Consider the following 26,765-nt stretch of genomic DNA (forward strand, 5'->3'; position numbering starts at 1 on the left):
GGCTCACTTGCTTCTTAACAGATTGTCTCTGTATCCTTAATTTTCTTTATGGAAAAACAATAGCAGAGAGCTCTCTGGCAGCGTGAGGAGCCATCGCCCGCACACTGTGTTCTCTATTAGAATATATTACGTCCAAAGAGGGGCCAATTGTACCGAGGGTGCTCAGGATGATTTCCAGCGCCCAGAGAAATGTTTATGCATGAACATCCCCCCCCACCCCCAACCCCCCTCTGCTCGCTGTGTGCGGAATCCTATCTGGCATTATTCAATTTTACCTTTCACCTCTGGTTAATGTCCATACATTCAGAAATTCAAATCCCTAATTTGCAGTCGCATTGATGATTTTTCAGTCAACATCTGGAAACACCTGCACAGAAAAGAGACGCGGAAATAAGCCTAATGATTATTAACGTGTGTGTGTGTGTGTGTGTGTGTGTGAGTGTTTGAGTGTGTGTGTGTGTCACTGAAGAAGTGCAGGTTCCGCTGGGATTGGGTGGAGGAGAGTGTAACCCGATCAAATTGAATTAAGGCGGTATATTGGCTATCTGACCGTACAGCCAAGTCTCCCTTTTATCACTGTAACAAGTAATCAAATAATGAGGAATGTGTCGAGGTGTGCCGACACCGAGGCAGAGCGCCGGAGATGAAAACCCCACTCAGAGCACATCATAAGCTAAAACACACAGGAAAAAAAAAAAAAAAAATGCCATTATCGGGCCTTTTCCTGTGATGGCGTGTCAAGTCAAACAGCACACTTCCTTTGTGGGAGTGAGCGAAGCTAAGTCAGTGAGACGCAGATTAAATATTGGATTGTCAATAAGCCCTGCTAATAATAAAAGCCATATGAAAGATTCAGTGACATTCACCTCTAATATGATGGATATGGTGACCTTTGTTTGATAATCCTCTATATTTACTCTGGAATTCATCAGTATTACATTATAGTATCTCATTTAAAGGATGCAGTAATGAAGCAAAATTAAGTTGCCCCCTGTTTTTTTATTGATATTTATGTGCTGGCGCAGCCACTGTGAGCATTATGCAAATGAAAAGTCATTTTGTATTTTTTCAAGTTTCACTTTGAAAAAGCACCTGTGATTCCAGATTCATTATTATTATTCATTAAGCAGCATTCCAGGACCTTTTAGGAATATCATATGAGCTCAGTGAGAGGCACTCATTTTGTAGGGACGCACAGATATCGATACCAGTTGAACACAGAGACATGGAGATGCGGCTTTGGTTATTTAAAATAGCACATGTATTCTGTAAAAGTCCTGGATGTGTTTCAGTCGTCAGTCTGAGAGGGAGCTCATGAAAAGCAGGCTCCTGCTGGTGGGTCAGTCATTACTAACTGGTGTTGTACTTCTAAATATTGATTGAACCCACACAGGGGTAAAGAAAAGTTGGAATCTGATGCAAACTCAAACGTTTAAATCGTGCTCAAAACATGAACTGTGCTGAAATGTGCATAAATTCTCACAGCAAGTGTCTTGTTCAGTGCAAGAAGCGGACCATGAGGCTTGTCTGGCGTTTCCAGACTTTTTTCTAAAATATTTTAGGAACTCTTTAACATGTTGGTGCTGTGCTCTGTTCAGGTTTCCATAGACTGAAATAGAGTGCTTCATCCAATCAAAATCTTCTAATAGAGCTTGAGGCAACTTAAATAAGAGGACTACTCATGTGCACTTTATTATTAGTTATTCATCGCATGTGAGTAGAACAACAACAATAATGGAGGCTACTGAGTGTTTCTTTAGAATTTAGCAGTTTTCTCCAACAGAGGAAACATTTCCAACCATTTACTGCTGTAATAAATGTTCTTCCTATATGCAGATGATGGTGGAACACTACACCGTCATCTGCATACAGGGAGAGCATGTCTTCCATACTGAGTGGACCTACACGGCAGGCTGTGATTCATCTTGAGTTTTCGTTGTGCAGTCAGCACATAGCACATAACTTCATGGTGCCCAAAGTTTCTTACATTCATGTTGTACATCATGGCTCACCGTGGCTAACATCTATAAAGTTGTTAAAATCGCATGGGTCCTAAATGGCCAAATATGAACAGAAGACTCTCAGTACAAAAAAGTTTCTTCAGCATTCAGCGTGCATGTTTTCACAAACTCAGCATCATACTGGAGGTACAAGCCTAATTTAATTTAATTTAATTTAATCAACGATAAGGCAGTGAGGTTGTACGGCTTTCTGAATTATCTCTCTGCATAGTTGCTAGCTGTTGTTCACTTCTGGGTACGAGGGTCTTTCTGTCCTACTTTGTTCCCTTATAAGTAAAAAGGGAAACATTGTGATTACTCTGGACAAATTATCAACAAGCTTTATGGAGACAGATTGGCTGATTCAATTATCTTATGGCTGTTTTTTTTTCTTCCTAACAGTACAGCATATAAAACATTGTGAGAAACAAGAAGCCCTGTGGAGCTGGTGGACCTCTGGCAGCGTCTACCCCCTACTGCTGAAGGGTGGAACATTTTCAGGCCACAATCTGAATGTGTCCAGAGATGACGAGCAATCACAGCCGTGGAATGACAAGAAATCAATGACCTTAAAGGACTTAAAGGATTTGACTGAACCAGAAGAGCATCTGGACGTCTACAGTTTTTAGAAACTCCAAACGGAAAAGACTCCTGGACGGGTTATCTGGATGTGAGTTCGGTTTGATTTGTTGCTTCACATAAAACTGAAACTCAACTGTAGAGAAAATAGAGAGCTTCAGAACAGAGGAAGTACTGAGACACAGACTCCTGCCTTATACAACATTATCCTGTGTGGTGGAAACGCGGTGAAACCCCAGGGTGCCTGCACTGTTACATCACATCCTGTGCCTTCATCAGGCACATTCAATTTACCCTGACTGCTGTAACAGCCCCTGCAAAAGCCTGTGTGCTGCAGCCCGCTCTGTCCTGGAGGCTATCACGGACAACCTGGGGAGTCTCAGCGGGACGCTCACACTCCGTGAACAGCACACCTGGAGCTCACCTGTCACAGAGCTGCGTGAGTGTGTGTGTGTACAGAAGCTTGCATCAGTGGGTTCAGTGCTCTGAAATCTCTTTTGTGTCGTCAACAATCTTACTCACAAAACGCCTGCTGGGCTTTATCTATACTGATCTGCACTCCTGCTTTCATGCCTCTCGCTGCAGTGCACGTCTGAGTGTCTGACCGCAACATCAGACCCTGTTACACACCATCAGACCCTGTTTACGCCAACAGAACAACACGAAAGTGGACTGCTGTTTTGGCTGCTCATCCCATTCAACAGAAACATGATGTACGGCACCTGAGATGGTCCACGCCAGCAAAACAAAACAAAACAAAAAAAATCTCCATTTGCATCCATTCGTGTTGATGTAAAGATATGTGAGTATTTATTCATGTCGAATTGCGTTTATTTGACAAAATTCAAAGGCCACACAGAATTCATGGAGTTTAGCTGAATTTAAATGAATTGTTGAAACATCCTATGGGCTTGAAACTGCCTTTAAATGCAAAACAACAGAATATCGAACATACAATTTAAGACGTGACTACTCATGATTCACAATGGAAATTCTACGATTAATTTCGATGAAGAAAATGAATCTTCAGACAGCCTGGTTTTCACTTGAAACATTGTTGTATAAAACCAAAACAAAAATGCAAAAACAATGCACCTGAGATGTGAGAACAGGGCCTTTAGCTTCTGCAGGATACAGCATGTTTTCACAAGATTTGCCCCACAGTGTAACTCCGATGCTAATGCTAACGCTAATTCTCCACTGCAGCATGGCCGATCTCTTTGACTTACGTCTGTTGCCCTGACTGAAACAATGCAAACACTCTCAAACAGATGTTCTAATTGAAAAATTGAACATTTTCTTTGCTATTTTCACACTCTTGTATGATCCTCAGGGTCAGATCAAAACTTCTACCGCAACATCAGGTGAAAACAACATGGATATGAACTAAATATACACCATTTGGTATTGAAAAAACAACAAGTATTGTGCGTCAGGTGAAAGGGTTGAGATCCACCTGCAGGTCGGGGAGGGAGCTGGAAGAGACGAAGCAGCCCAGGAGACAGCAGACAGCTTGCAGCTCTTTGTTTTCCCCTCATCTTCATAATCATAAGGCACCCCGGGTGCTGCAGCTGTGCCAATATTCAGCGAATGGGCCCCACGTCAGCGTGCAGCCGGGTGGGCCGGGCGGTGGGTGGGCGATTATATTGCCTGGTAAGCCTCGGTGCCTGTCACACACTGGAAAGGAGAGTGGAGGGACCTTTGAAAACAGGAGGCTTGAGAATTACGGAAATTGGATCAAATTTTGAAAAATGGCTCTCGATTCGAACGCTGCGCAACCCCGACTCACCCTCCCTCACATTTCATTCAGTACCCCCGACCGCTCGGTATTCTGCTCCATTGGTAAACAAGCTAATAAAAAAAAAAAAAAGAAGGCAGAGACGGCAGGAATATGAAATGCAGCAGCCCTCTGCACAGACACATGTTCAACAGCCAGGCGCATTCATCACTGAACGCTGGAAACAAGCGGCGGGAGCGGAGGCTGCTGCCTCATCTCGATTCCTCACTCTGACCCACGAGATCAGCTCGCTGAGATTAAACCACTGTTTACATTCAAGCAACTTGCATTTAGGACACAATCATTTGAATAATCCGGCTTATTTTGTTGTTTGTTTCTGTTGAAATAATGCTTGATCCTCCTTGTAAGCTGAACACCATTTGTATGATCAACTGCTTTTAATATACTGTAATTCTTTCTCGTCTCATGACATGAAAAAGTCACAAAAAACGATTTGTTTTCATGTCCCTTTGTGTTTAAATCATTTCAATCCTACAAAGACTCTTAAAATGAAAGAGAGATGGAAAAATCTGCACAGTGAAGTGCATGCAGGACGGTGAAGGAGAGATCTGCTGCACGGAGACGGTTGAAATGAAGCTCAGTGACTGGCGCCAGTCGATCCTGACATACCGGGCTCTCCGCTGGGTATTAGGCTTTTTGTTTTTTTAGAGAGGCAGGAGAAGTGCACCGCGATGCCTTACGAGCAAATTATAACAGCATTAGCAACAAATATCAGCTTTCATCACACATCAGGGAGAGCATCAGCAGCGACATCAGACAATCACACTCACTTTAATACTGTGCCATTAACTAAACAGCTTTCCCATAAACTATTAAGCTCCTTGCACTTTTTGCACTTCACGCTTATTATATCTTATTGTAGTAATTATCGTTATGCGTTCATTATGCCGTGTAATGCTTTACGAGCGCCACTCTGAGTACAGTGATGCAGATTTCAGTTTGACGGCTTGATCTGAACTGTCGCTCTTTTTCAGATGAGTTTCAGGACGGCTCAGGTTGAACCAAGTCCGCTGAGTCTTCGTCACTTATCGCTGCTCTCTGGACTCGGATGAATCAAGCTCGTCGAGATCCTGAGGTGAGAGTTTGAAGCTACGAGCAAACTGTGATTTTAGGACCTCAAACGAACCAGTTTGGAATTTCTATCTCACAAAAAGTTCACTTCAACATTCTGAAAACTATGTCCATTTACACAGAAATAGCAAAAATATTGAAAACAAAGTGTTTAGAATGCTGGGTCACAAGTAAACTTTTACTGCCATGTATAGATAGATAGATAGATAGATAGATAGATAGATAGATAGATAGATAGATAGATGGTGATTTATAGATCTCTTTGGCAGAGTACCTTGGGGAAAATATGAATCTAAAAGCAACACAGCGCCAACGGACCACACGAAAAAAGTTAAAAAGTCAAAATGTTACGAGGAATTTGACCCAAGTGTTTACAGAAAGGCTCATTTTCTCTCATCTGCAACACAACGGATGTCGAGCAAATTCAAAATGTTCCAGTTTTTTCAGCAGCTCCGAGCACTGTTCTCTTGTAAAAAGATGCCCAAAATGCAGTGAAAGCTTTGCATTTTCACTGGAAAATGATGTAGCGTGAACCACGTCTCATGTAAGGTCATGACCTCCGACACTGGATTTGTTCACGTGGGAACAAAACCCTGAGTTTGACTCCAGAACGTCGCTTCTGCTCAATGTATGATTCAGGTTTAAAGTTCAAAAGGAGCTACAGTCGTCATTTTCCGCCAAAGAAAGAGTAGCAAGCTTTTATCGTGTGTGTGTGTGTGTGTGTGTGTGTGTGTGTGTGTGTGTGTGTGTGTGTGTCTTCTGAGCAGGCTCCCACAGTGGCGTCTAACCTCAGGTTACATGTAAATCGCCCACTCATTAAAGTGACATCTGAACGGCGTCTCCATGTGTAACATGTGAGAATCACGGCGCCGAGCGTCTGATGAGCGTCGCCTCCGCGTGTCTCAGATAACGAGCTTCAACCTTCTGTTGTGTGGAGGGGAAACAGTTCACTGTGGACTGGTTCAGTGGTTAGTAAACTAGTAAACTTTCTCCAGCAGCCATCCTGCCTAGAAATGGCAACGTTTCCAGGCCCACTTGCAAAATCATTTCTCTCATTTTACACTAATTTTACACTCAAACTCATCTTTTTGTTTTTAATTAAATTTTTGACACAAAGTGCATATTTAATACACAGACTAAATAACATTTGAAAATAACACAACAACACTTAAAATATTGAAATTTTATGATTGTTACTTTTCCATATTAGAAATGTCTGAAAGTTTCTGAAATCATGATCAGGTGATCTCAGACAACAGCCATCTTTTAGTCCCTCTCACTGTAAGACATAAGACTGGAGATTTTACACACTGGAGATCTACACTTGCAACAATCCCACTGGCTTTCATGGTGGACATATATGGATTATTTACACTTCTTTATCTTATTTTCTCAAGAATAAATCATAAAAAAGCTGATTGTTTTTCAAATAAAGAGTAAATCAATCATACGTGTGGAATCTTCCTTTACTTGTCCCATACACACAAAGAGTTAATGAGAAATTAAGGGCTAATTATTAAAAGAAAATTAAAGTACATCACAGATGCGATGCAGCTGTTTTTCATTCAAAGATAAATAAACTGTGTTTTTTCAACATTTATCTCAGCAAATATAAGTTAATTAAAGAAAAGTGAAAAACAGTATGAATGTGTTCTCCTTTTCAAACAGAAGATTCAAACACGTGAAGAGAAATGTGCTTCAAAACCAACAATCTGGAGTCGAACTTCTCTTTATCCGACAAACTTCAAGCCTTCAAACTTCTGCAGCTGGTTTTCATGTTCTTCCAAACCTTCATGTCACCTGACGTCTCTGACATTCACTTCCTGTCCACACACACACACACACACACACACACACACACACACACACACACACACACACACACACACACACACACACACACACACACACACACATCACTGTGACAGAAAGCTGGAAAGGACAAAATGAAGGAATCCAAATGTCAGGCTGGAGGGTCAGTGTGAAACATGACAGAGAAGACTGTGTCTTTAGCACCGAGGGGCGCCGGCGCCGTGATTTTAATAAATGGGTTCTCTGACCTGCAGAAATATTCATTCTCAGACAAGATGACATTTTATCTTCCTGCCGGTAACCATGACAGAAATGACATTTGATGACATTACTGTTCTCTGTTTAAATGTTTCAATTTCAGGCACGAGAGGCCTAATTACCACTTGCAGCACTGTGTGTGTGTGTGTGTGTGTGTGTGTGTTGGGGGGGTCACACATTTATTAGTTGGTATTCAGTTGGTCATATGACATACATCAAAATACACTGGTACATACCTTCAGTGACCACTAGATGCCACTGTATTGCAACAGAAAGCTGCTACAGCCACAGAAAATCCTCCACCTGCTAAACTAAGCTAAGTTAAACTAATATAAGCTAAGCTAAGATAACTGTCCACAGCAGAATGGACAGTAAAAATAGAAAGCACAAAGAGTTCTGAGTGAGAAATTTGTAAAAGGGACAAAAGAAACTGTTACTGTGATGCATGAAACTAAAAATTGAGGCACAAACTCTCAGAGTTTTCTAGAGGAGCAGCTGGTGGACCCAGATTATCAACAGTTACATCTGAACTTGGACTGTAAATGCCTTTGTAAATGTTTTTTTTCTTCTTTTTCCTGTTTGTGACGCACCTTTTTGGTTTAGCGACGAGTCTGGGAAATATGGCATTCTTCTGGTGGTTGATTTGGAAGTGATTTCAAGACTTTCCTCCCAAATTTAATATTTTTTGTTTGCACCATGAAAAATGATTTCTTCACTAATGGCAAAATAAGGATAAAATTTACAGTAAAAATAATTCAAAATGTTCCCATGGGTCGCCCAGTGTAGAAGGAGCATTCCCTTTCAACAACCTGTCTTCTCCATAAACAATATTGTGGTCAAGTTTTGCCTTTGCAAACTGAGGTTTACAGAGTGGAACAGCTTCAGTGGGTGGAACTAAACCGTCACTACTTCCTGGTTCTTGGGCCAATCAGATGTGAGTTCCTGAGGTTACCAAACAAGGAACATGGCATTTGGTATTTTATGGCCGTAAAAGAGCAGCAGCCTGGAAGTGAGGAAGAAATAATAGAGAAGAAATATTTTCATCAAAACCCCAGAAGAATGGAGAGACACAGCTCACTCGTCCTTGCCAGTTTAGCAGCTCTCCACCCTCTCCTGAACTGGTAGTGTGGACTGGCGGTCCTGACACCCTGGAGGTCGCCATGTTTGTCGGTTCGGCACATGAGTGCCACAAATAAAACCACATTTTAACTGGTGAAAATCTCCGTCAGAGCTCCTTTCAGAGGCGACCGCCCACTTAACCCGACCGCATTGTTTGTCTTCGTATCACATTTGACAGGCCTGTTGTCTATCCCCCCCCCCCCCCCCCCCCCCCCCGTTAATAACAATATGACTTGTATCCGCGGTGCAGGATGTGAGTCCGGTGTTATTTCCTGAGCAGTGAGCGGCGCTGATAAACGGCAGTGATTTGACAGTTTGCTTATTTCCCTCTCCCTCAGAGGGACCCTCATCAGCTAATTTCAACATGGCAGCCTCAGAAGTGCCGCTCTTTGGGGAAATGTCATTTTTAATTAAATCCCAGGTCCTTTAAGATAAGCAGTTAGGCGTTCATTTCACCCGGGGCGTGACGTTGTCAGGAGCCCAGGAGCATGACGTATGTCTGTCAACATTAATCATTATGCAAAAAATGCCCTGCTTTATTTCCTTCTTCCTCTCATTGGTTGGTGGAGTCCCAACCTGCCGCTCTACAGCAGCAGAGCCATCACTGGCCCAGAGAGCCCGACTGATCCCACAGAGATTCTGTGATGGTGGCTTTTGTTTTATAGATTGATGCCTTTCTGTCACTTTGGTTATGTATCATATTTATCTCTTCTGCAAGTCTTCCTCGGTGACTTTCCTGAATAGTTCCTAATATCTGGCATGACTGTGTGACATTGACTTTTGCTCTGCATATATGTTGTGACAGAGTTCTTGATGTCCTTATTAATTTTTTCTTTTTAAATTGAAGTGAAATAAAGTAATCATAAATTTGTTTTGTTTTGAAAATGTGTTCCTATGTTTGATCGTATTGCATCTTCATGAATGCTTTGTGTTTGTTTGTGTGTATGTTTGCGTTTATTTGTTATAAAAGTGTTTATGTGTGTTATAAAACAATGTGTGCTTGAGTGTGTGTGTTTTCGTGTTTGTCCATGTGCATTTAAAAACCATGTGAGTGATTGTATATGTTAAGATGAACATCTTGACCAACTCTGATTGTATAGATTACTGTTTTCTTTGCAGTATTTTCTCTCTTGATCTGTAGTGCATAACTTTATGTCAAAGCACATGATGAGCTTGTTTTAAAGTATCTTTTCTTAATGTTTTGTGTCAAAATGTGAAGATTAGTTAAATAAAACTTCCCCAGCACATTCTGATGTCAGGGATTCGTTCTGTAGGTTGTTAATCCATTCCACTGCTGCTAAATTAAAATTTACGTTTTCCGCTCAGAGCGCCTTCGGAATCATTCGGCTTATTCCGGAAACAGTCGTCGGGACCCACTCGGGTCATTCCGGACCGCTCGGCTCTTTCCGGAAGCAGTCGTCGAGTCTTCACGTTGCCTCCATTTTGCCTGCGTGCGTGTGTTTCAGTGTGTAAACTGGAGAGAAAAGAGGAGCAGAACCGGAGAAACCGCGACAGAAATGGACGGGTAATATGCGCCGTATATGCTCGAAACGGTTGATATGTCTGACATTACGTGCAGCAGAGGGTGAGGTGTGTGGAAATGTTCGTTTTGTGACTTCTCCGCGTGAGCGGTTGCCCGTTAGCATGGTGCTACAAGTTAGCACACGGCTGTCTGTTTTGTCTTATTTCTTTCAGTAAGAAGCTCTGCATGCTCAGTGTCTCCATACAGACTCGAGCCCTTAGATTCCCCCCACCCACCGTTCCGCGTGTGTATTTTTACAGCGGCGTGCTGAAAGTTTATTAGCAGTAAATGCTAGCTGTGTAGTCCCATTGATCCTTTGTGTAGCAGCTAACTAGCTTTAGCCGCGCAGTCGGGTGGAGATTAAAGTTAAACGTTGTTGTTGCATAAAGTCTGATGCTGTGACACACGTGGAATGTGTCAGGAGTTTGGCCGTGTTTAATCCAAGACGGCTCCAACAGGTCAAACGGTGTTCACGATATCTCCTGTTGGAGTTCAGCTCTCATGGGTTTGACAGATTACAACACAGGTGTTCAGTTTACTACAGATTACTGCAGTGGTCTCCACAGTCTTCGTTACAGATCACAGCACATTTGTTTGCTTAACTATAGACTACAGCAGAGGCGTTCAGGTGCTGCAGTTCTTCATTCCACCAAAAACTTTTTTGCAAAAAATGTGAGCAAATTGAACACTCTCCCATCTAAAGGCAAAATAGGCCATTTTGCATTTGATGCTGATATTTTTTTTCTTTGTTTTTGATGCATCCAGTAACTCCAGCTGTTTCGCTCTCCAGGTCTGTTTAGAGATGTAAAATTCTTGGTAAATCTTTCTCATCCTTTAATGTTGCCATTCAAAGCACAGTTTCATTTTCGCGAGTGCACCCTGATAATATGGCTTTAATGCAGTGATATGTGTACTTTTTGGCATAATACTGGTATTCGTGCATTCCTCCTTAATGCAATAGTAAGGCAGCTGGATCGATGTTCTGCTTCACTGGGTTCATCATCTGGTATTCTGTATTCTAATCTTACAAAAAAAAAGTTCAAGCTACAGTGAAGGACTTGTGAGGAGCAGCCTGTTTTGTTGGAATCTGAATGTTTAGTTTGCATATATCCCACTTTGCATGTTGAGAATCCTGCAGGCTGGATTAGACATACAGTGCAGCGTCGTCATTAGACTGCAGGGTGGAAATTAACCAGAGGAGTGTGACGATGAACGGGTGATCCACCGCCAATATTCCTGAGTGATGTAGACAAGAGAAGCAGCTACAGTGTAATCACATCGTCATTACAGTTAAAAACCGTCACCGTTTGTTAGAAATGTTTGGTCTTTCCGCGTAATGACAGATAACGTCACATTCGGCCTTCAGCGTTCTGTATAAGTTTAACCTGGAGACGTTGCAGGGAAAACATGACGGTAAATTTAAAGTCTTGGTGTGTTGTGGCTGGATGTGAGCATCTTTCACCCGTTAAAGGACAGATTCGGATTGAAACAGGTCCTGCTGTCACACAGCTGTTGGATTTGAAGTGCCTCCGTTCTGACTGTGTGAACATCTTGTTTTTCAGCATCAGTGACGTTGCAGTTGGAGTGAAGGTGAGTTTCTTCTTTCTTATTCTGTGTTCTCCACACAGATCACAGCGGAGGTGGACCCTGGTTTTTCTTGTATTATGAAACCGTAGGCACATGCTTGCTGCTTATGCTCGCTGTCAGGCAGCTTGAGAAGAGATAATCTAATTTTTCCAGATTAAAGCAACAGTTTTGCTCTTTTTCCACCAAACTGGTTCGGATCCAGATCCTGATGTAGCACCGGCATTTTATTTTTCTATCCAAAGGCGCTTTAGAGAGGAACAGCTGATTCACCTGTGGATGTTGAGCAGGAAAAAGCAAAAAGCATGTTTTAACCGAAAGTTGCACCCCGTCGGGAGCTGTGCTGCTCTAACTGGAGCGAGCCTTCCCTCCATGTTTTCAGCGCTGTCAGACATATGGTCCGTGAGCCAAACCCAGGATGCCACCGGGTGCAGGCCAGCCTGTGAAATGACTGTCCACACAGCTGAGCCATTGTTGACTCAACCACATAGTTGAGTCATTGTTGCATGTTGAGTTGGAGCGGCACTGAAAGAGACGCTTCACTGTATTATGCACCAGGATGCAAAAATTAAATTTGTACTTATTTTGAGGATATTAGATTTTCATGCGTGTATTCTATTTATTTGGATTGGTGGATATTTATTAATTATTGTGAGAATTTAAGTTTCTTTCATTTGAACAGTTTGACAACTGATTCCAGATCGCAGCTTTTGTCTTTCTCACTCCGGATTTAAGAGTGAATTATTCTGTGAAGTGCTTCTTCCCTGTGTGCTATTGTTGGAGATCTTCTCTGCTGTGAGAATTTCCAAACCAAAAAAAAAAAAAAGGAAGAGACCAGTAACTTGAAGAATGCCATTTGTTAGATTTGCAGCATTTTTACAATTACAGGAGCATAAAATGAAGGAAAAAAGGCACTCAAACCGTCAGTGGCAATTACTCGTGTGTCAATTATTCATCAGCCCCAGTTTCATGACTGTGACAGCCTTAATGGTGCTGCAGACAATCGAAACTCCTCTTTATTTCTGGTTTCACAACTTGTAGCATTTCAGTGATCCTTATATATCCTGACATGTAAGGCATGACATCTGAAACAGTCTCACAGAATCAGCTTCTCTGGACGGAGGAGTCCTGCTTGTGTTTTTATGTAATGAAAACCGTTTAAATTTTGTTTTTGAGGCTCTGTGGAGGAAGTTTTTTTTCTTCAGTAGTGAACTTAAGTGTGTCTCAGTGATTTACACAACAGGTAAATCAGCGCCTCAAAAGTAGCTCCTCAACGCACTCAGAAAATTAGAAGGAAAACAGTGTGGTTTACTTGAATTTCGTTAAAATGACTCTTACCTGTCGGCTATGAAGGGTTTGGAAAAAAGGCACGTCTGAAACGGAAAAACTAGCTAAATCCACAAGAAAATTCAAAAACATTTGAGAAAAAAATTTAGGGCTGAACGATATATTGCATTTGCGATATTACAAAACGCGATTTGCGCATCGCAAGGTACGCGATAGGACAGTCACGTGACGCAAATTTACATCGGAGGGCGCCGTGCAGACTGCTGGTTTAACAAGGTGCGCTGACTGGAACAGCGTGATCACCGAACCTAGTTTTGCACAATGGCAGCGGATTTAAAAAAGAAAATGTGGAACAGCAACACGTCCTCTGCAAGGAATGCCGTGCTCCGTGTGCGCGTGTGTGTGAGAGAGGGAGAGGAATATCCCGGTTGAAAGGGACATGAAATACTGCTCTGCGCATGTCCTATCCGCAAGGAATCCTGGTGTTTTGAGTACAGGAACTGCTCGTGATCCAGTTTAGCTGCTACTCAGTAAATAAAATGTGCGGAAACGATCGTTCAGTTCTTCTCTCTTACTGAAAAAAGGTGCATCGCACCACGTCTTGTCGGCTTACTTTTTTTTTTCTAACATGCAGAGAGAGCCTGCAGGCCTTCTTCCTCTGTGGTGTCTGTGTAAAATAAGGTTGAACATGCAAACAGCACACCTAGTGGCATGAAGTGCAAATGCAGTCATGGCGTCGTCTGTGCACCGTGGTTTGAATGGGGAGATCCCTGATCATGTCTGTTTCAGCAGGTAAACGGGGTATTCCAAATGTTTCAGAAACCGGAATATTGACCTGAACCCCAATATTGACTGCATGTTAACGTAGTGAGTGTGGTCAGGACAAAATGTGAGGGTTATGTTGATGTAGCCTCCTATGACAAAAATGTGATCATTCAGATTTATATTTAAGAAAATGTACTTAAAGATGAAAGAGTCTCAGGGGCAACAGGATGTGCAGGAAGCTGGTGGGACACTTGTCCCACAGCTGGAAAAAGAAGACAGCTCTGACTGAGGCGCAGAGGGACCAGCATCCCTGAGCAGAACCTCGTTACAGAGAGCCCAACAAGATGGGATCAAAAGAAAAAAATGATCGCTAGAGTGCTGGAACAGGCCAAAGCCATTTCGCAGGTGCTTCATTCCTCGTGTTTTAAGTTGTTTTTTTAGTGACTTTTACATTTTGAATTTACAGATTTTGTTCTGTTTTTTTAATGAGTGTTCTAATAAAGTTCACTTTGTTACAAGTTTAAACAAATAGAACTAACCTATGGGAAGGAAATGTTTAAACTTTGAAACAAATAATGAAACAAATAATAAAAAAAATAGACTCAATTAAATATTGCATTCTACATCGCAATCGCAATATTGAAGGGAAATATCGCAATTCAATATTTTCCCCATATCGTTCAGCCCTAAAAAAACTAAAATGATTTGCGCTTTTGACATTAAAAGGCAAAAAAAATGGTAGAAAAACATGCAGGACTGCGTAACAAGGGAGTCAAAACGGTTAGAACAGGTAAAATGTCGAAATTATCTATTAAAAAAAATCTGCTAAAACTGCTAGAATGAGCTACAGAAGCAGCTGAAAATTGTTTACCATCCTGAATTGTATGTGCAACTTAGAGTTTTTGTGCCTGCATTGAAACCTTAGATGAAGCTTTATGAGCTGCTTTTGCCTCATTTTAAAAGTTAAACACGTTTTGTTCCTCCTGATTGATTTGATTTGTTTCGAAATTGCAAAAAAATAGCTCTTCTGGTCACTGAGGCTGCAGGACACATTTCATCTTCGAGAATCGGTCTATTCTGCACACCTGAGGATTATTTTAATCTGAGAACACCAAACCCGTTCAGGAAGTGGATCTGAAGGAGGAGAGGCATCCCAGCTGTCAGACCCACCGACCCCCTGCGGATCCTCCTGTTTCTGTCAGGGTTTCTTGTCTTTAGATCTCTGATTTGGTTCCACCCCAGATAAAGTGACGTCCCGTAAACCGGCAGCTCCAGTGATATTGCTGGCCGCCGCCGCCGCCTCGTTTATTTCATCAATATGTCAGCGTCAGGCTCAGAAACTCACAGAGCGTCTCCAGCTGTTGCGGGAGGAATGGTTTGTGGGCTCCTTGGATCTGGCGCGCACCGTGTGCTCACATTTTGGCCCGAGTCGGACAAGTTTATTACCCCTTCAATTTATTTGTGTCATGTTGCTGCAGCAGGGGCCTGCAACACAGAGTTTATGGTAACCATAAAGAATGCCGGTGACAGAAGAACAATTGGTTCAAATTCAGTCAGACAGAAACAAGGAGGGGGCGTATGAAGCTATTATAAAGTTGTGTGGGTAATGGGTCCCTGGCCGCGCTCCTCGTCATCCCATCAGTCAGCTTTAAGAGCACGGGGCGCCCGGCAGCTCCAGCGAGCCTTCTGGGACCCCGTATAGCTCAGGATGAAATGACACATCTTGACATCTTAAATTCAGCAAGATTAAACCTACAGCCGGTCCACCTCCCCCTCCCTTTGTTCCCTTAAACTGTCTACAGAGAGCCCTGCTTTCTGTTGTCTTTAAGGAACCTGTCTGACTGTCTCTCTGTCTGTCTTTCTCTTTCTCCGGCAGAGAGGATCAGACGAGCTGAGTATGTACAACAGTCCCAACACTGGCATGAGCGGTCTGAGCGGTGAGTTCGTTCCGACCGCCCCTGAACGGGGACGGGTGGGGGGGGAAATGAAGCGGCGGACGGCGTTTAAAAGAAAAGAACGAGCGCATTATTAGGTGTGTTTGAGAATCAGAGAGAGGCTGTTTTCTCCTGGGAGCTGCTCAGTGTCGGGGTAGCGTCACACTCCTCAGTAGGTGTTCAGCCTCACAGGGAGAGCTCGTGATCCGGAGAGACGAGGCTCAGCCCGGCCTTCGCCGCCGCCGCCTCTCTCGAGGAATGCTGGAGGAGCTGCGACGAGACACGTCCAGTAAAAGGAGGTGGCCGTCATCCAAACCACTCATTCACAAAGTGAAGCTGTTCAGTCCAGCTGCGCCGTGGCGGGAAACATCCCATAATGTTCTTCACTGTAGAGATGAGGAACACTTGAGACTTTCTGCTCTTTGTCTGTCCTGCTTCAGTCCAGCTGAGGTTTGTTTGTGCCCTTTGACACAGAAGTAATAACGCCAGCTGTGATCTGTTTTCAGTGTTTTATTTTGAAAAGCAGCGGATTCTTGATGCTTTGTGTGCTAACTTACAGTGTGGTGAACAACGAGCTGAACGTTTGAGCTGAGACAGTTTCCGTCCTTCGCGTTTGTGTGTTTAACACTGCCTCAGATCTAAACACACACTCATCCAGCCGGTGGACACAAGGCTTCACCCGATTGGTCAGACATGTTGACCTGCAGCAGATGGCTGAGATCATGAAGACGCATTATTTTCTACCTGTCAGCAAAACCTCTTGAAAGTACCCGAGTACACGGACTGTCTGTGGCGAGGAGAAAGAGATCAGGGGGCCAGACTTTCCTCCAACACACACAGATTAAGTAATCCGTCTCCACGGCACCATGTTTGTTGTTAAGCAGAAGCTGGAGCTGCTGAATCTTCTTGAGGAGGCATTACCTGGGCCGGCTCCCCGGGGCTCGGGGCCGAGACCTGCTGATGAGGGTCTTATTCACTCGGGCAGTGTCGTGTGACCCAACTCTGCGAGGCACTGAGCCGATCTGCTTTTCAAAACTTGTGAACGTGGTCAAAGTGCAGAGGAAATCATGAAAGCTTTGTTTCGGTCCAAATTGGGGATTTTTTTTTTTCCATTCCACCCGTGTGGTAAATACAGAGCGCCACCACCCTCCTCTCCACGTTGATCTCCTGCTGTGTTGTTTTCAGACGGGGCTTCTAACGGCAGCGACAGCAAGAAGCTGCGGGTGGAGGAGGCGCCGCCGTCCCGCGTCATCCACATCCGGAAGCTTCCCAACGAGGCCTCCGAGACCGAAGTCATCGCTCTGGGCCTGCCGTTCGGCAAAGTCACCAACATCCTCACGCTGAAGGGGAAGAACCAGGTGAGCGGGTCGCGAGGACAGGAAGCCGTTATCAGCCTCGTTATCGAGCAAGGCATCTGAAACGTGCCCACAGCTCCACACTCTCTCTCTGTCTCTCTGCCCGCCGAGGGCGGCTGGAGGAGATTCTTGGCATTTGTCCCCTCAGATTCCTGTCAAGTGCAGCTGCTTTGTTCCCCCGGTGGCGCCGGCGTGCCGGCTGGCCGCCATCGATCGGCAGCTGCCCCACCGCGAGTGAGAACACGGCTTCATCTCTGCCGCGCTCAGTGTGTTCTGTGGATTACACTCCTCTGAACTCCAAACCGTTCAGAAGGCAGAGATCGCTCTCCACACTCAGAAACTTTCACAGATTTCTCCGCATTTTGTTTCAAATCATGTTATAGTTTGCTGCTAAACAAGAAAAATGAAAATGTGAAATTGTATTGCACACAGAAAACCCTCCACGGTTCAGTGTGAAGTTTTTTTTTTTATGTTTTCACCTGGATTTCTATATTTCTGTAGACGATGAGTTGGAGTTTTTGTCCGTCTGTCTGCAGGCCTTCTTGGAGATGGGAACGGAGGAGGCAGCCATCACCATGGTTAATTACTACACCACAGTGACTCCTCATATACGAAACGCCCCCGTCTTCATCCAGTATTCTAATCACAAAGAACTCAAAACCGACGCCACCAATCAGGTGAGTCCCCTGAAGATCCCCTGCCAACTGCTGGCCTGCGTGTGTTTTGCACTTTGACATTAAAAGACGCTGGTACGATTCATCTCTCTAAACTATGCATAAACACCGCCGACACTTGTGAGTTGCGTCTGCACGTGAAGGACTCAAGTCTATAGTAGGCGGAGCATAACGGCTTCAACCAATCAATCCGAAAATGGCAGATAATAATGAGTCGGGCAGCGTTAGCCCCGTCTCCGCTGAACAGACTTGCGTGTGTGTTGCGTCACATTGAGTGAAGTGGAGGCTGGATGAGTGTGTGTGTGTGAGACAGTTGATGGGAGAACTCGTCACGTCTCTCACGGTCAGTTTTCCCGTAGATCTGGTGGAAGTTGACGCTTGAGTCCGCTTAGCTTTTGTCTTCTGTAAGCAGCCGTGGCGACCATGACCTTCACGGTTATCGTGAGAAAATTACCGACACTCGAGCCAAAGTATGATACGTTTCAGTTTTTTCTTCTCCTCGGAAATCTCGGTGATTTTTCCTGAATGGCGGAATCAACAGAAGGATACATATAATATAAAGAGAGCTGTGTGAGTGAGTGTGCTGCAGGTGTGTGAATTCTTAAAGCTTGTGAAGAAGCGGCAGGACGCCAGTAGAACTCTGACGTCGGGCCGAGGTTGGAGGCCTGCAGCTGTTTCTCTGTGCGGAGCTGAACTTCTGGCTGTCGTCCCCCAGCGGACGCAGGCCGTGCTGCAGGCCGTGTCGGCCGTCCAGTCGCCCTCCTCGGACGTGCAGGACGTGCTGGCGGCGGTGTCCAGCCCCGTGCTGAGGATCATCATCGACAACATGTTCTACCCTGTCACTCTGGACGTGCTGCAGCAGGTGGGGAGCCGCCAGTGCCGCGCCGCCTCTCCTGTGCGCCACTCAACCGAGCGCTAACGTCTCCTTCCTCTGCGGTGCCTACAGATTTTCTCCAAGTTCGGCACGGTCATGAAGATAATCACATTCACCAAGAACAATCAGTTCCAGGCGCTGCTGCAGTTCAGCGATCCGACCAACGCACATCAGGCCAAGCTGGTGAGAGGAAGTCCACTCCTGGCTGCTCCGTGGTTTTCCGTCTGCGGCTCCGAGCCTCTTTCTTCCTCCCCGACAGGCTCTGGACGGTCAGAACATCTACAACTCCTGCTGCACGCTGCGAATCGACTTCTCCAAGCTGGTCAACCTCAACGTCAAATACAACAACGACAAGAGCCGCGACTACACGAGACCCGAGCTGCCGGCCGGGGACGGCCAGCCGGCGCTGGACCCCACGGTGGCCGCCTTCAGCAAGGACTCCAACTCCCTCCTCGGTAAGATCCCAGGTACATCCCGCCGCCATTCCTCCTCTCTGTTGGTCCGCTGTGTCGCCTGCCGGTCGGGTTAATGCGCCGCACTCCATCCCATCACGGTCTCTCTGCCCCCCCAGGAGCCCTGAACCCCCTGAGCGCGGCGGCGGCTGCCGCTGCCGCTGCGGGGCGGGTGGCCCTTGCTGGACAGGCGGGATCCAGCGGGGTCCTGCTGGTCAGCAACCTCAACGAGGAGGTGAGTAGCCCCCACCCCGACCTGCAGTCAGATGGACCGCCCACCACCCCCACCCACCGCCTCCATCCATCTGCTCTCCTTTTTTCTGTTGCTGATCCTGGTCAGTCGTCTTCTTTGTGCTTCATTTTATTGCCGTTCAGGATCCGTCCACAGGTCCAGGCTCAGGTCAACAAAGCCTTTCCGGGGACATTTCAGTAGATCTGTTAAGAATGTGCTCAGCCAACACCAACTTAACAATGTCTGTTTGTGTCTTTTGTATTATTTATTTATTTATTTTCAGCATCTGTTTCTTTTTTTTTCTTTTTTTTTTTTTTTTTTGTGTGTGTGTTTTTAATGCTGAGTACAAGTGAATAGATTAGACACTTTTCTACTGAAACATCTGGCCAATCGGGTGAAGCCTCACTGCACTCGATTCAACATTAATTCTGTGACAACAGGAAAAATGACAAAGATGTTAAGAACAAATGTTGCAGGAACGTCGACACCGAAAAATCAGTGAGAGTTGAAATTAGGAAAATGATCGACGAGATCAGTTAGATTCTTGGACAGTTTGTCAAGAAACGCGAAGCGTCTGTGGAGCTTTTAGTCTTTCAGGATTTCATTAACACTCTTGGCTCGTCGGAGTAATTCTTCTATGCAGATATCAGACGGTTAGTTGATTTTCATTCCTCCAGGTCTTCTTATTATGTTGATCTTGTACAAAATGCAGCTAAAATGGCTTTAAAATGAGTCGAAGTTGCTTAAAAACTTTCAGCATCAGGTTGTCGGATGCTTGAATGCGGTTCGGCCATCCTGCTGCCGCTGCTGTCACGTTTTGTTTTTTTGTTTTTTTTCCTTTGGACCATTCCACCTCATCAGAGGGAGTTGGGGAGGCGGGGAGTGTTTGCTTGTTTTTGCCACAGCCCTCCCCTCTGTCCTCTCCCACAGCCCCCTCCCTCACTCCCTCCCTCCCTCCTTCCTTACCTCCTCTGGTCTGAACTGTATCTAACTGGGCTAACTGTCTCTCTTCTGTTTTCTCTCTAAGCTCTGCTCACTCCTCCTCCTCAGCTCATATGAAAAAGCTCATATGAAATCATTCTGTGGTCTCCTAACCTGTCGTCTCAGTCCCGGAAGCAAAACATCTGCCTCGCTGTCTTCTCTCCTTTTTTCTCCTCTTTTTTTTTTTTTTTTTTTAAACTGTGACTTAAATGCTCTCACCTAATGTGTCTGTCTCTCTCTCATCTCTGACTGAATGAATGAGTCACAGTATCTGAACCCTCCAACCCAGCCCCCGCTGTGAAGATACTGTGCTCAGCTCTCTGTGCTCAGCTTCTGTCAGACTTGTGTGAATGCCACGTTTCACTGCGGTGGCCTTCACATCAACTCCTGCATGCGAAATTGTACTGTTAAGAAGAGAAAAAAAAGAAACATTAAAAAAAAAAAAAAGCTGGATCATGCCATGTCAAATCAGCCCATTTCAATAAAAAGATGTCAATGCACCCAGCAGCTAGTGTGGAACACTTCCAGCTTTAAAAGGGGGTCATAACCAGCAGAGTGCTGCTGCACGGCGTCGCACATCCACAGGTTGTTACTTCTGAACTGCCTGGACCCACAGAGGTGGATCCACTATGTAGTGTGTATGTGTGTGTGTGTGTGTGTGTGTGGTGTGTGTGTGTGTGTGTGTGTGTGCTCCAGGAAAGGTTTGTATTTTCACTCGGAAGTAACACGATGTTCTCATCGTTCACTTCTGCTGAATGTTTTACCAGCTGCAGAAGTCTGTGAAGGCTCGGGCTTATTTAGATCGCTGCTTCCCAGCGGTTTTCTTCAGAACCCCCAGAATGCGTCAGATACTTTTGGGCCTTTTTTTGTTTGTTTGTTTGTTTTTTGTAAAACATTAGAGTGAAGAACACACCCGATCCCAGCAATATACAGGAGCAGCAGCTTTCTCCAGTAAAATGGTTTGAAGTGTTTCAGGGAGAATTTCACAGCTTTCTCTATTCTGAAAGCCATAATCAGTCTTTTTTTTATTAGAAAAAGAGTTTGTTTTCAGACGTGGAAAGCTTTCCATGTCCTCACATCGAGTGTTCACAGCTCTGACCTGATTTCGTTTGAAGATGGAGAACAGTGTGGAAAACCTGTGCGGTTGTGGGATGTGTCATCGAGGTGGAAATGTGCCGAATAGCGTCGAACGCTGGTGAAATAGACATGAATCTAAAGCTCTTGCACACGAGTTGTTGGGTGCATTGACATTGATCATGTAATCTGGGATTACAGGCGGTCAGGTTAATAACCCCGGCTGGTTTCACATCGAATGACTTCTAACTGCATGCTCTCTGAACTGTCCCTGCTCTCGTAGTGCCATCCTCCCTCGCTGAGCCTGTAGACCTCCAGGTTTTCTTTCCTCCCATGGTTCTGACTTTATATTGCTGGTTTGATTATGATTTTGACGTGAATGTGCCTTTACCCCATGCTTGTTTAGGGTGAAAGACATTTTGGCTCCAGTTATTTGCTGTATTTTTGACTAAAGAGAACATTGATCCAAGCCATAATCTCTGACCAAACTACCTGCATTATCCAGTGTACTGACCTATATTTTATTTTTTGTCCCTCCCCCCTCCTCACCTTTTATTTATTTCCTCCCCAATTTGCATTTGCCTCCCTTTTCATGCCCCGCACTCTCTCCCCTCTCTCTAACTCGAAACTCTTTCTTTCTATCACTCAAAAATCGCCTACGCTCTCTGACTCTAAACTCTCTCTCTCTAACTCTACTTGCTTGCTCTCTAACTCTAAACTCGCTTGCTCTCCCTCTCTAACTCTGAAACTCAATCACTCTCTAACCTTGCTTTGCTCGCTCTTTTGTTCTCCGACTAACTCGCTCTCTAACCTCTCTCTTTCGCTCTCTAACTCTAAACTTGCTCTCTAACCTCTTTCTCTCTCTCTCTCTCTCTCTCATTCTCTAACTCTCTCTCTGTCGCTCTCACTCTAAACTCGCTCCCTATCTCTTCTGCCCACCTCTTTCTTTCCCTGGTCCTTCCATTTGTGCCGTCTCCCAATCGCTGTTGGGGGGCGGTTTTGAATTCTCAATCGCTCCTCCTCTCCTCCCCCACCGCTCTTCTGCCGCCTGCTCCCCCTCCTCCTCTTCCTCCCCCTCCTCCTCTTCCTCCTCCTCCTCCTCCTCCTCCTCGTCCTCCATGAACCCACCACCTCCATCACTCTCCGGGGGGAAACAAAAACCAACCATTCCTCCTACCTACCTCCGTTCTGGATCGATCTGTCCATCTCTACCTCCGCTCCGCTCCGACTCTTCTACCTCTCTACCTGTCTCACGCTGCTTGTTGCTCTTCTCTCCCTCTAAAGATGGTTACGCCCCAAAGTCTGTTTACCCTCTTCGGTATGTTATCGTTAGCTCTCTCTCTCTCTCTCTCTCTCTCTCTCTCTCTCTCCCTCCTCTCTCTCTTATTCTCTCTCTCATTCTCTCTTTCTTCTCTCCTGTTTTTGTTCTATTTCCATTCTATCTCTGACACATTTGTGATTATTATTATTAATATTATTAAAAATAATATAATGGGCTTTTGTTGATTTGTTTGCGCCCAGTCGCTAATTAGTACAACGTGTTGCCCTCCAGTTTATTGGTTTTTGTTTATTTCTTGATCCTTAAATGTCAGTACGGAGTAAAGTGTTAATTAATACATTATTTGTGCATGCATATTTTTAATTTGTAGCCACCTGACACAGCTTGATAACTTATCTGTTTAGAGGGTTCCTCTCTCTCTCTCTCTCTCTCTCTCTCTCTCTCTCTCTCCTCTCTCGTTCTCTCTCTCTCTCTCTCCTGAAGTCTACTGTAACTTTATTCTTGTGTGTTCTCTCCTCTCTCTCTCTCTCTCTCGTCTCTTTTGAATTTTCCTTTTGTTGTCTCCCGGTGCTCACTCCAGACTCTCCTAACTGTCTGCTTTCTCTCCACCTCACCCTCCTCTCCTCCTCTGCCCGCCTGTGGCTTTAAACCCAGGGGTGTACGGCGATGTCCAGAGGGTGAAAATCCTGTACAATAAGAAGGACAGCGCTCTCATTCAGATGTCCGACTCCAACCAGGCCCAGCTGGGTGAGTTTCACGAACATAAAGCAGCGTTCTGTTCCCTCCACTGACCCGGCGTCTGGCTGCATGAGGGAAGTCTGCATCACCTTCTCCTCCATCACGTCTCGCAGCCATGAGCCATCTGAACGGTCAGAAGATGTACGGGAAGATCATCCGGGTGACGCTGTCCAAGCACCAGACGGTGGCGCTGCCTCGCGACGGCCTGGACGACCAGGGCCTGACCAAGGACTACGCCAACTCGCCGCTGCACCGCTTCAAGAAGCCCGGCTCCAAGAACTTCCAGAACATCTTCCCTCCTTCCGCCACCCTCCACCTCTCCAACATCCCGTGCGTAGCAGATCTGTGGTCCTTTATTTCTGTCAGCTTTCCTTCGACCGTGAAATCTCATTTAGAGATCGAGCGTAGAGACGTAGAACTGAAAGTTGACCGACTGTCATCTGTGTTTCACTGAAACAGACAAGACGTGACGGAGGACGACCTGCGGCTGCTTTTCTCCAACGCTGGCGGCACGGTGAAGGCCTTCAAGTTTTTCCAGTACGTACCACCGTTAGCCCGCGAGACGTGAAGAAGAGAGCATGGACTGTCAGACATGCTGTGGTTTAACTTGCAATAATGTAATATGTTACAGCGGGAAGATCTGTTCTTCAAAATAACAGTGCTCTTTCTCTAGCCAATCGGTGCTGCACTAAGCAGCAAATTAACCTTTTGCCCTCAAAGTTGTGAGAAAAGCAAATAGGCAGCAAATGTGAAAGTCACATGCATTCAGATAGTTTGAAGATTGGATACAGGCAATATTCATATGTGAAAATAAATCTGATGTGCAAATGCAACCGCTGTGACTGAGCTGATCAGATTTTCTTAACATTGTATCTCTGTTGTCAACAAATCTGTGACCATCAAGCTTTTTTTGTTGCATAAATAGTTAATGCAGAGTCAATAAATGAGGTTGTGTGCCAGTTTAGACATTTTCTGAAAGTTTAGTGATGCATTGGACCTCCGGTCTTCAGCGTAAGCCTAATGCTTTCTAACAGACGAGAATTTAACACCAAGAAGGTAACACCAGACAAAAAAAAGCAGTCCAGAATGCTCATCAACAGTTCTATAGTGCCAAGAACATATTTTACTTACACTGGAAACACCAACCGAAACCATGGCCCAAACCCGAGGTTCAGATCGAGCCATGTCTTACCCGTAGCGTTCAGTCCTGAGAAGCCTCAGCTCAGTGGAGCATACGAGTTCCACCTCAAACCTTCGTCAGACCTTCAGTCTTTGAGCGTTTATCCATCCCTGGATCCCGTGGACCATGCTACTGAGGTGTCCGTCATGTTCTGGCAGCTCGGTGTGTTTCCTGACTCCAGGAAAGCCTCCTGTCTCCTCTTCAACCAGCTGTTGTGTCTTCTGCAGGGATCGTAAGATGGCTCTGATCCAGATGTCCACCGTGGAGGAGGCCATCCAGGCCCTGATCGACCTGCACAACTACAACATGGGAGCCAACCAGCACTTGAGAGTCTCCTTCTCCAAGTCCACCATCTAAGAATGTGCCCCCCCACCCACTCCTGGCAGCGCGATGGTGTCACTGTTGAGGGAGGACGGACACTGAGGGGGTCTCCCAGATCCAGTCGGCTTTGTTGTTGGAGTTTGGTTAATTCTGTCATTCCTTCAGACTTAAACCTTCTGACCTGCGTCCTTTTGAAGCAGAACAATACGGGATCCTCCCAGATAATCGTACCTTTGTATTTTTCTGTCAGGCAGAGTATCGACACGCTGGATTGTTCCTCCTGTTTGATAGTTTGATGTAGGTCAGTGTTTTAATTCTGTGATTTAGTTGAAGAGATAACAGTACATACGTGCCTTACTTGACAATATCAACTGTTTCTACAGCTGGACACTCCCAACCAGGCACGTTGCTCTCGGACGTCCGATCCGCCGCGACGGAGACGTAGCCGGGCGTAGCTTCGATTTCTTTAGTTCTGCGGTGTTTAGAATCTTGAGTTTTCCTTTCAGCTGCCAGCAGGAGAGCAGCGTATTCCCGAGGCTACATGTACCAGTCCGTCTCTCTCTCTTTTGAAACGACAGGCAGTTTAAAGTTTTGATTCCACAGAGGTGTTCTCCTCCCCCGATCCCTCTCCCTTCCAGTTTTTCTCAGCTTCTCCACGCTGAAGATAAACGTGGCTCGCCTTTCCCTTCCCTCCACCGTCGTCCTCTTTTCTTTCCGTTAGTTTCCATAGCAGTGAGGTGTAATTGTCCGTGACTTTTTGAAGCATGCAGAGTGATGGTTGAATCTCGCATAAAGTGTTGCATGCTGTGGAAGCAGTTAGAAGATGAGTCCACTGTGATTTCATTGTCATGTGACAGTTTACTTGAGAGGGCTACTCAGTTGGACCAAAGTTTCTGTGCCTTTAGTGTTTCATTTGACTCATAACAAGAAAAAGGAAAAAAAAAAATACTGCATTTCAAACACTTTGGGGAAGAGTGCCCAGATTTTAAGTGTTACTTCTCTTTGTTTTATTTTTTAACTACCCAACACTTGCTCAGACAACGATAGCTATGTATATTTTTTTTCTTTCCAATTCCAGTTTTCTACAGCTCCAATTGTAAGGATTTGGTGTGGTTCTGAAGAGGCGCAATTAAAGCATGAAGTATTTTCTAACAAGGGAGGTGCAACTTGGTGTTCCTGCTTTTTGAGTTCCCCCCCCCCCTCTCTCGTGGTCTCTCTGGTGTATTCTGCATTACGTCTGTGGCATGCCTAATAAAATCTCTTCTGTAGCGCTTTGCATTCACCTCCTCTGTCTCTCTCCTCCGCTCACTTCTGAAAGCATCCTCAGTCCCAGGGTGGGAAGGAAGCCAAAATCCATTTTGGAGCCACTTGAAAACAAGCTCTAATAAGCCAGATTGAGCTCTGTGATGGTACTAATTCACAGGACAAGAAGTACATTTTCTTGATGCTTTTCCCACCCTGCCAACTGACACAATCTATTCCTCTGATGTCTTGCTCTTCTCTCCTCTGGTAGTTGCCTATTTTCTAATCAGCCTCTAAGGGCCTGCGCTCTCCTGACAATTTGTCTGATCCATCTACTCGCTCTCACGCCTTTTATCAATTGCATAAATGGCCTCAGTTGTCACTTTCCGTCCACGCTCTCCGCGTTTTGCGCCGCCGATGGCTCCGAAAGCAAATCTCCACACAGCACGGGCGTCGATGATGACTGCTTTTAGGAGAGTCTGAACGCGGCTCTGCTGGAAAAAGTAATCACTTCAGCCTTCGCTCCATTCTCACAAGCAAAAGCTTTCTGAATGAGTGCTTCAGTCTGGTTAAGCTGGAGATTTGGGAGAAATCCAACATCGCACAGTGCATCAAGGACCTTCACGCTTTTCAA

The 26,765-nt window shown here is 45.1% G+C and overlaps 1 protein-coding gene across 2 annotated transcripts; it reads left to right on the forward strand.

The window, feature by feature from the left end:
• The first annotated feature begins 10,053 nt into the window (after positions 1 to 10,053).
• On the forward strand, positions 10,054 to 26,055 carry LOC115393930 (polypyrimidine tract-binding protein 2-like). 2 transcript variants are annotated; one of them, XM_030099040.1, is made up of 14 exons: positions 10,054 to 10,162; positions 11,722 to 11,749; positions 15,672 to 15,732; positions 16,915 to 17,087; positions 17,621 to 17,761; positions 18,474 to 18,620; positions 18,705 to 18,815; positions 18,892 to 19,099; positions 19,204 to 19,319; positions 22,656 to 22,689; positions 23,305 to 23,397; positions 23,502 to 23,718; positions 23,848 to 23,925; positions 24,796 to 26,055. In XM_030099040.1, exons 1-14 carry the CDS (start codon positions 10,155 to 10,157, stop codon positions 24,923 to 24,925), a joined length of 1,545 nt encoding a protein of 514 aa, XP_029954900.1. In that variant the 5' UTR covers positions 10,054 to 10,154; the 3' UTR covers positions 24,926 to 26,055. The 2 variants fall into 2 exon arrangements, with proteins under 2 accessions (XP_029954900.1, XP_029954901.1); XM_030099041.1 differs by having other exon boundaries at positions 18,892 to 19,087.
• The last annotated feature ends 710 nt before the right edge of the window (positions 26,056 to 26,765 follow it).

This window comes from Salarias fasciatus, chromosome 9, assembly GCF_902148845.1.
Source record: "Salarias fasciatus chromosome 9, fSalaFa1.1, whole genome shotgun sequence".
In the NCBI taxonomy this organism is placed as follows: Eukaryota; Metazoa; Chordata; class Actinopteri; order Blenniiformes; family Blenniidae; genus Salarias; species Salarias fasciatus.

What these genes read in the sequence shown, in the direction of transcription:
- LOC115393930 (XM_030099040.1), top strand. An exon ending in CGCTGAAGGGGAAGAACCAG is followed by an intron (nt 17,088 to 17,620) that starts GTGAGCGGGTCG and finishes GTCTGTCTGCAG; the next exon opens with GCCTTCTTGGAGATGGGAAC. An exon ending in CTCCACCTCTCCAACATCCC is followed by an intron (nt 23,719 to 23,847) that starts GTGCGTAGCAGA and finishes TCACTGAAACAG; the next exon opens with ACAAGACGTGACGGAGGACG.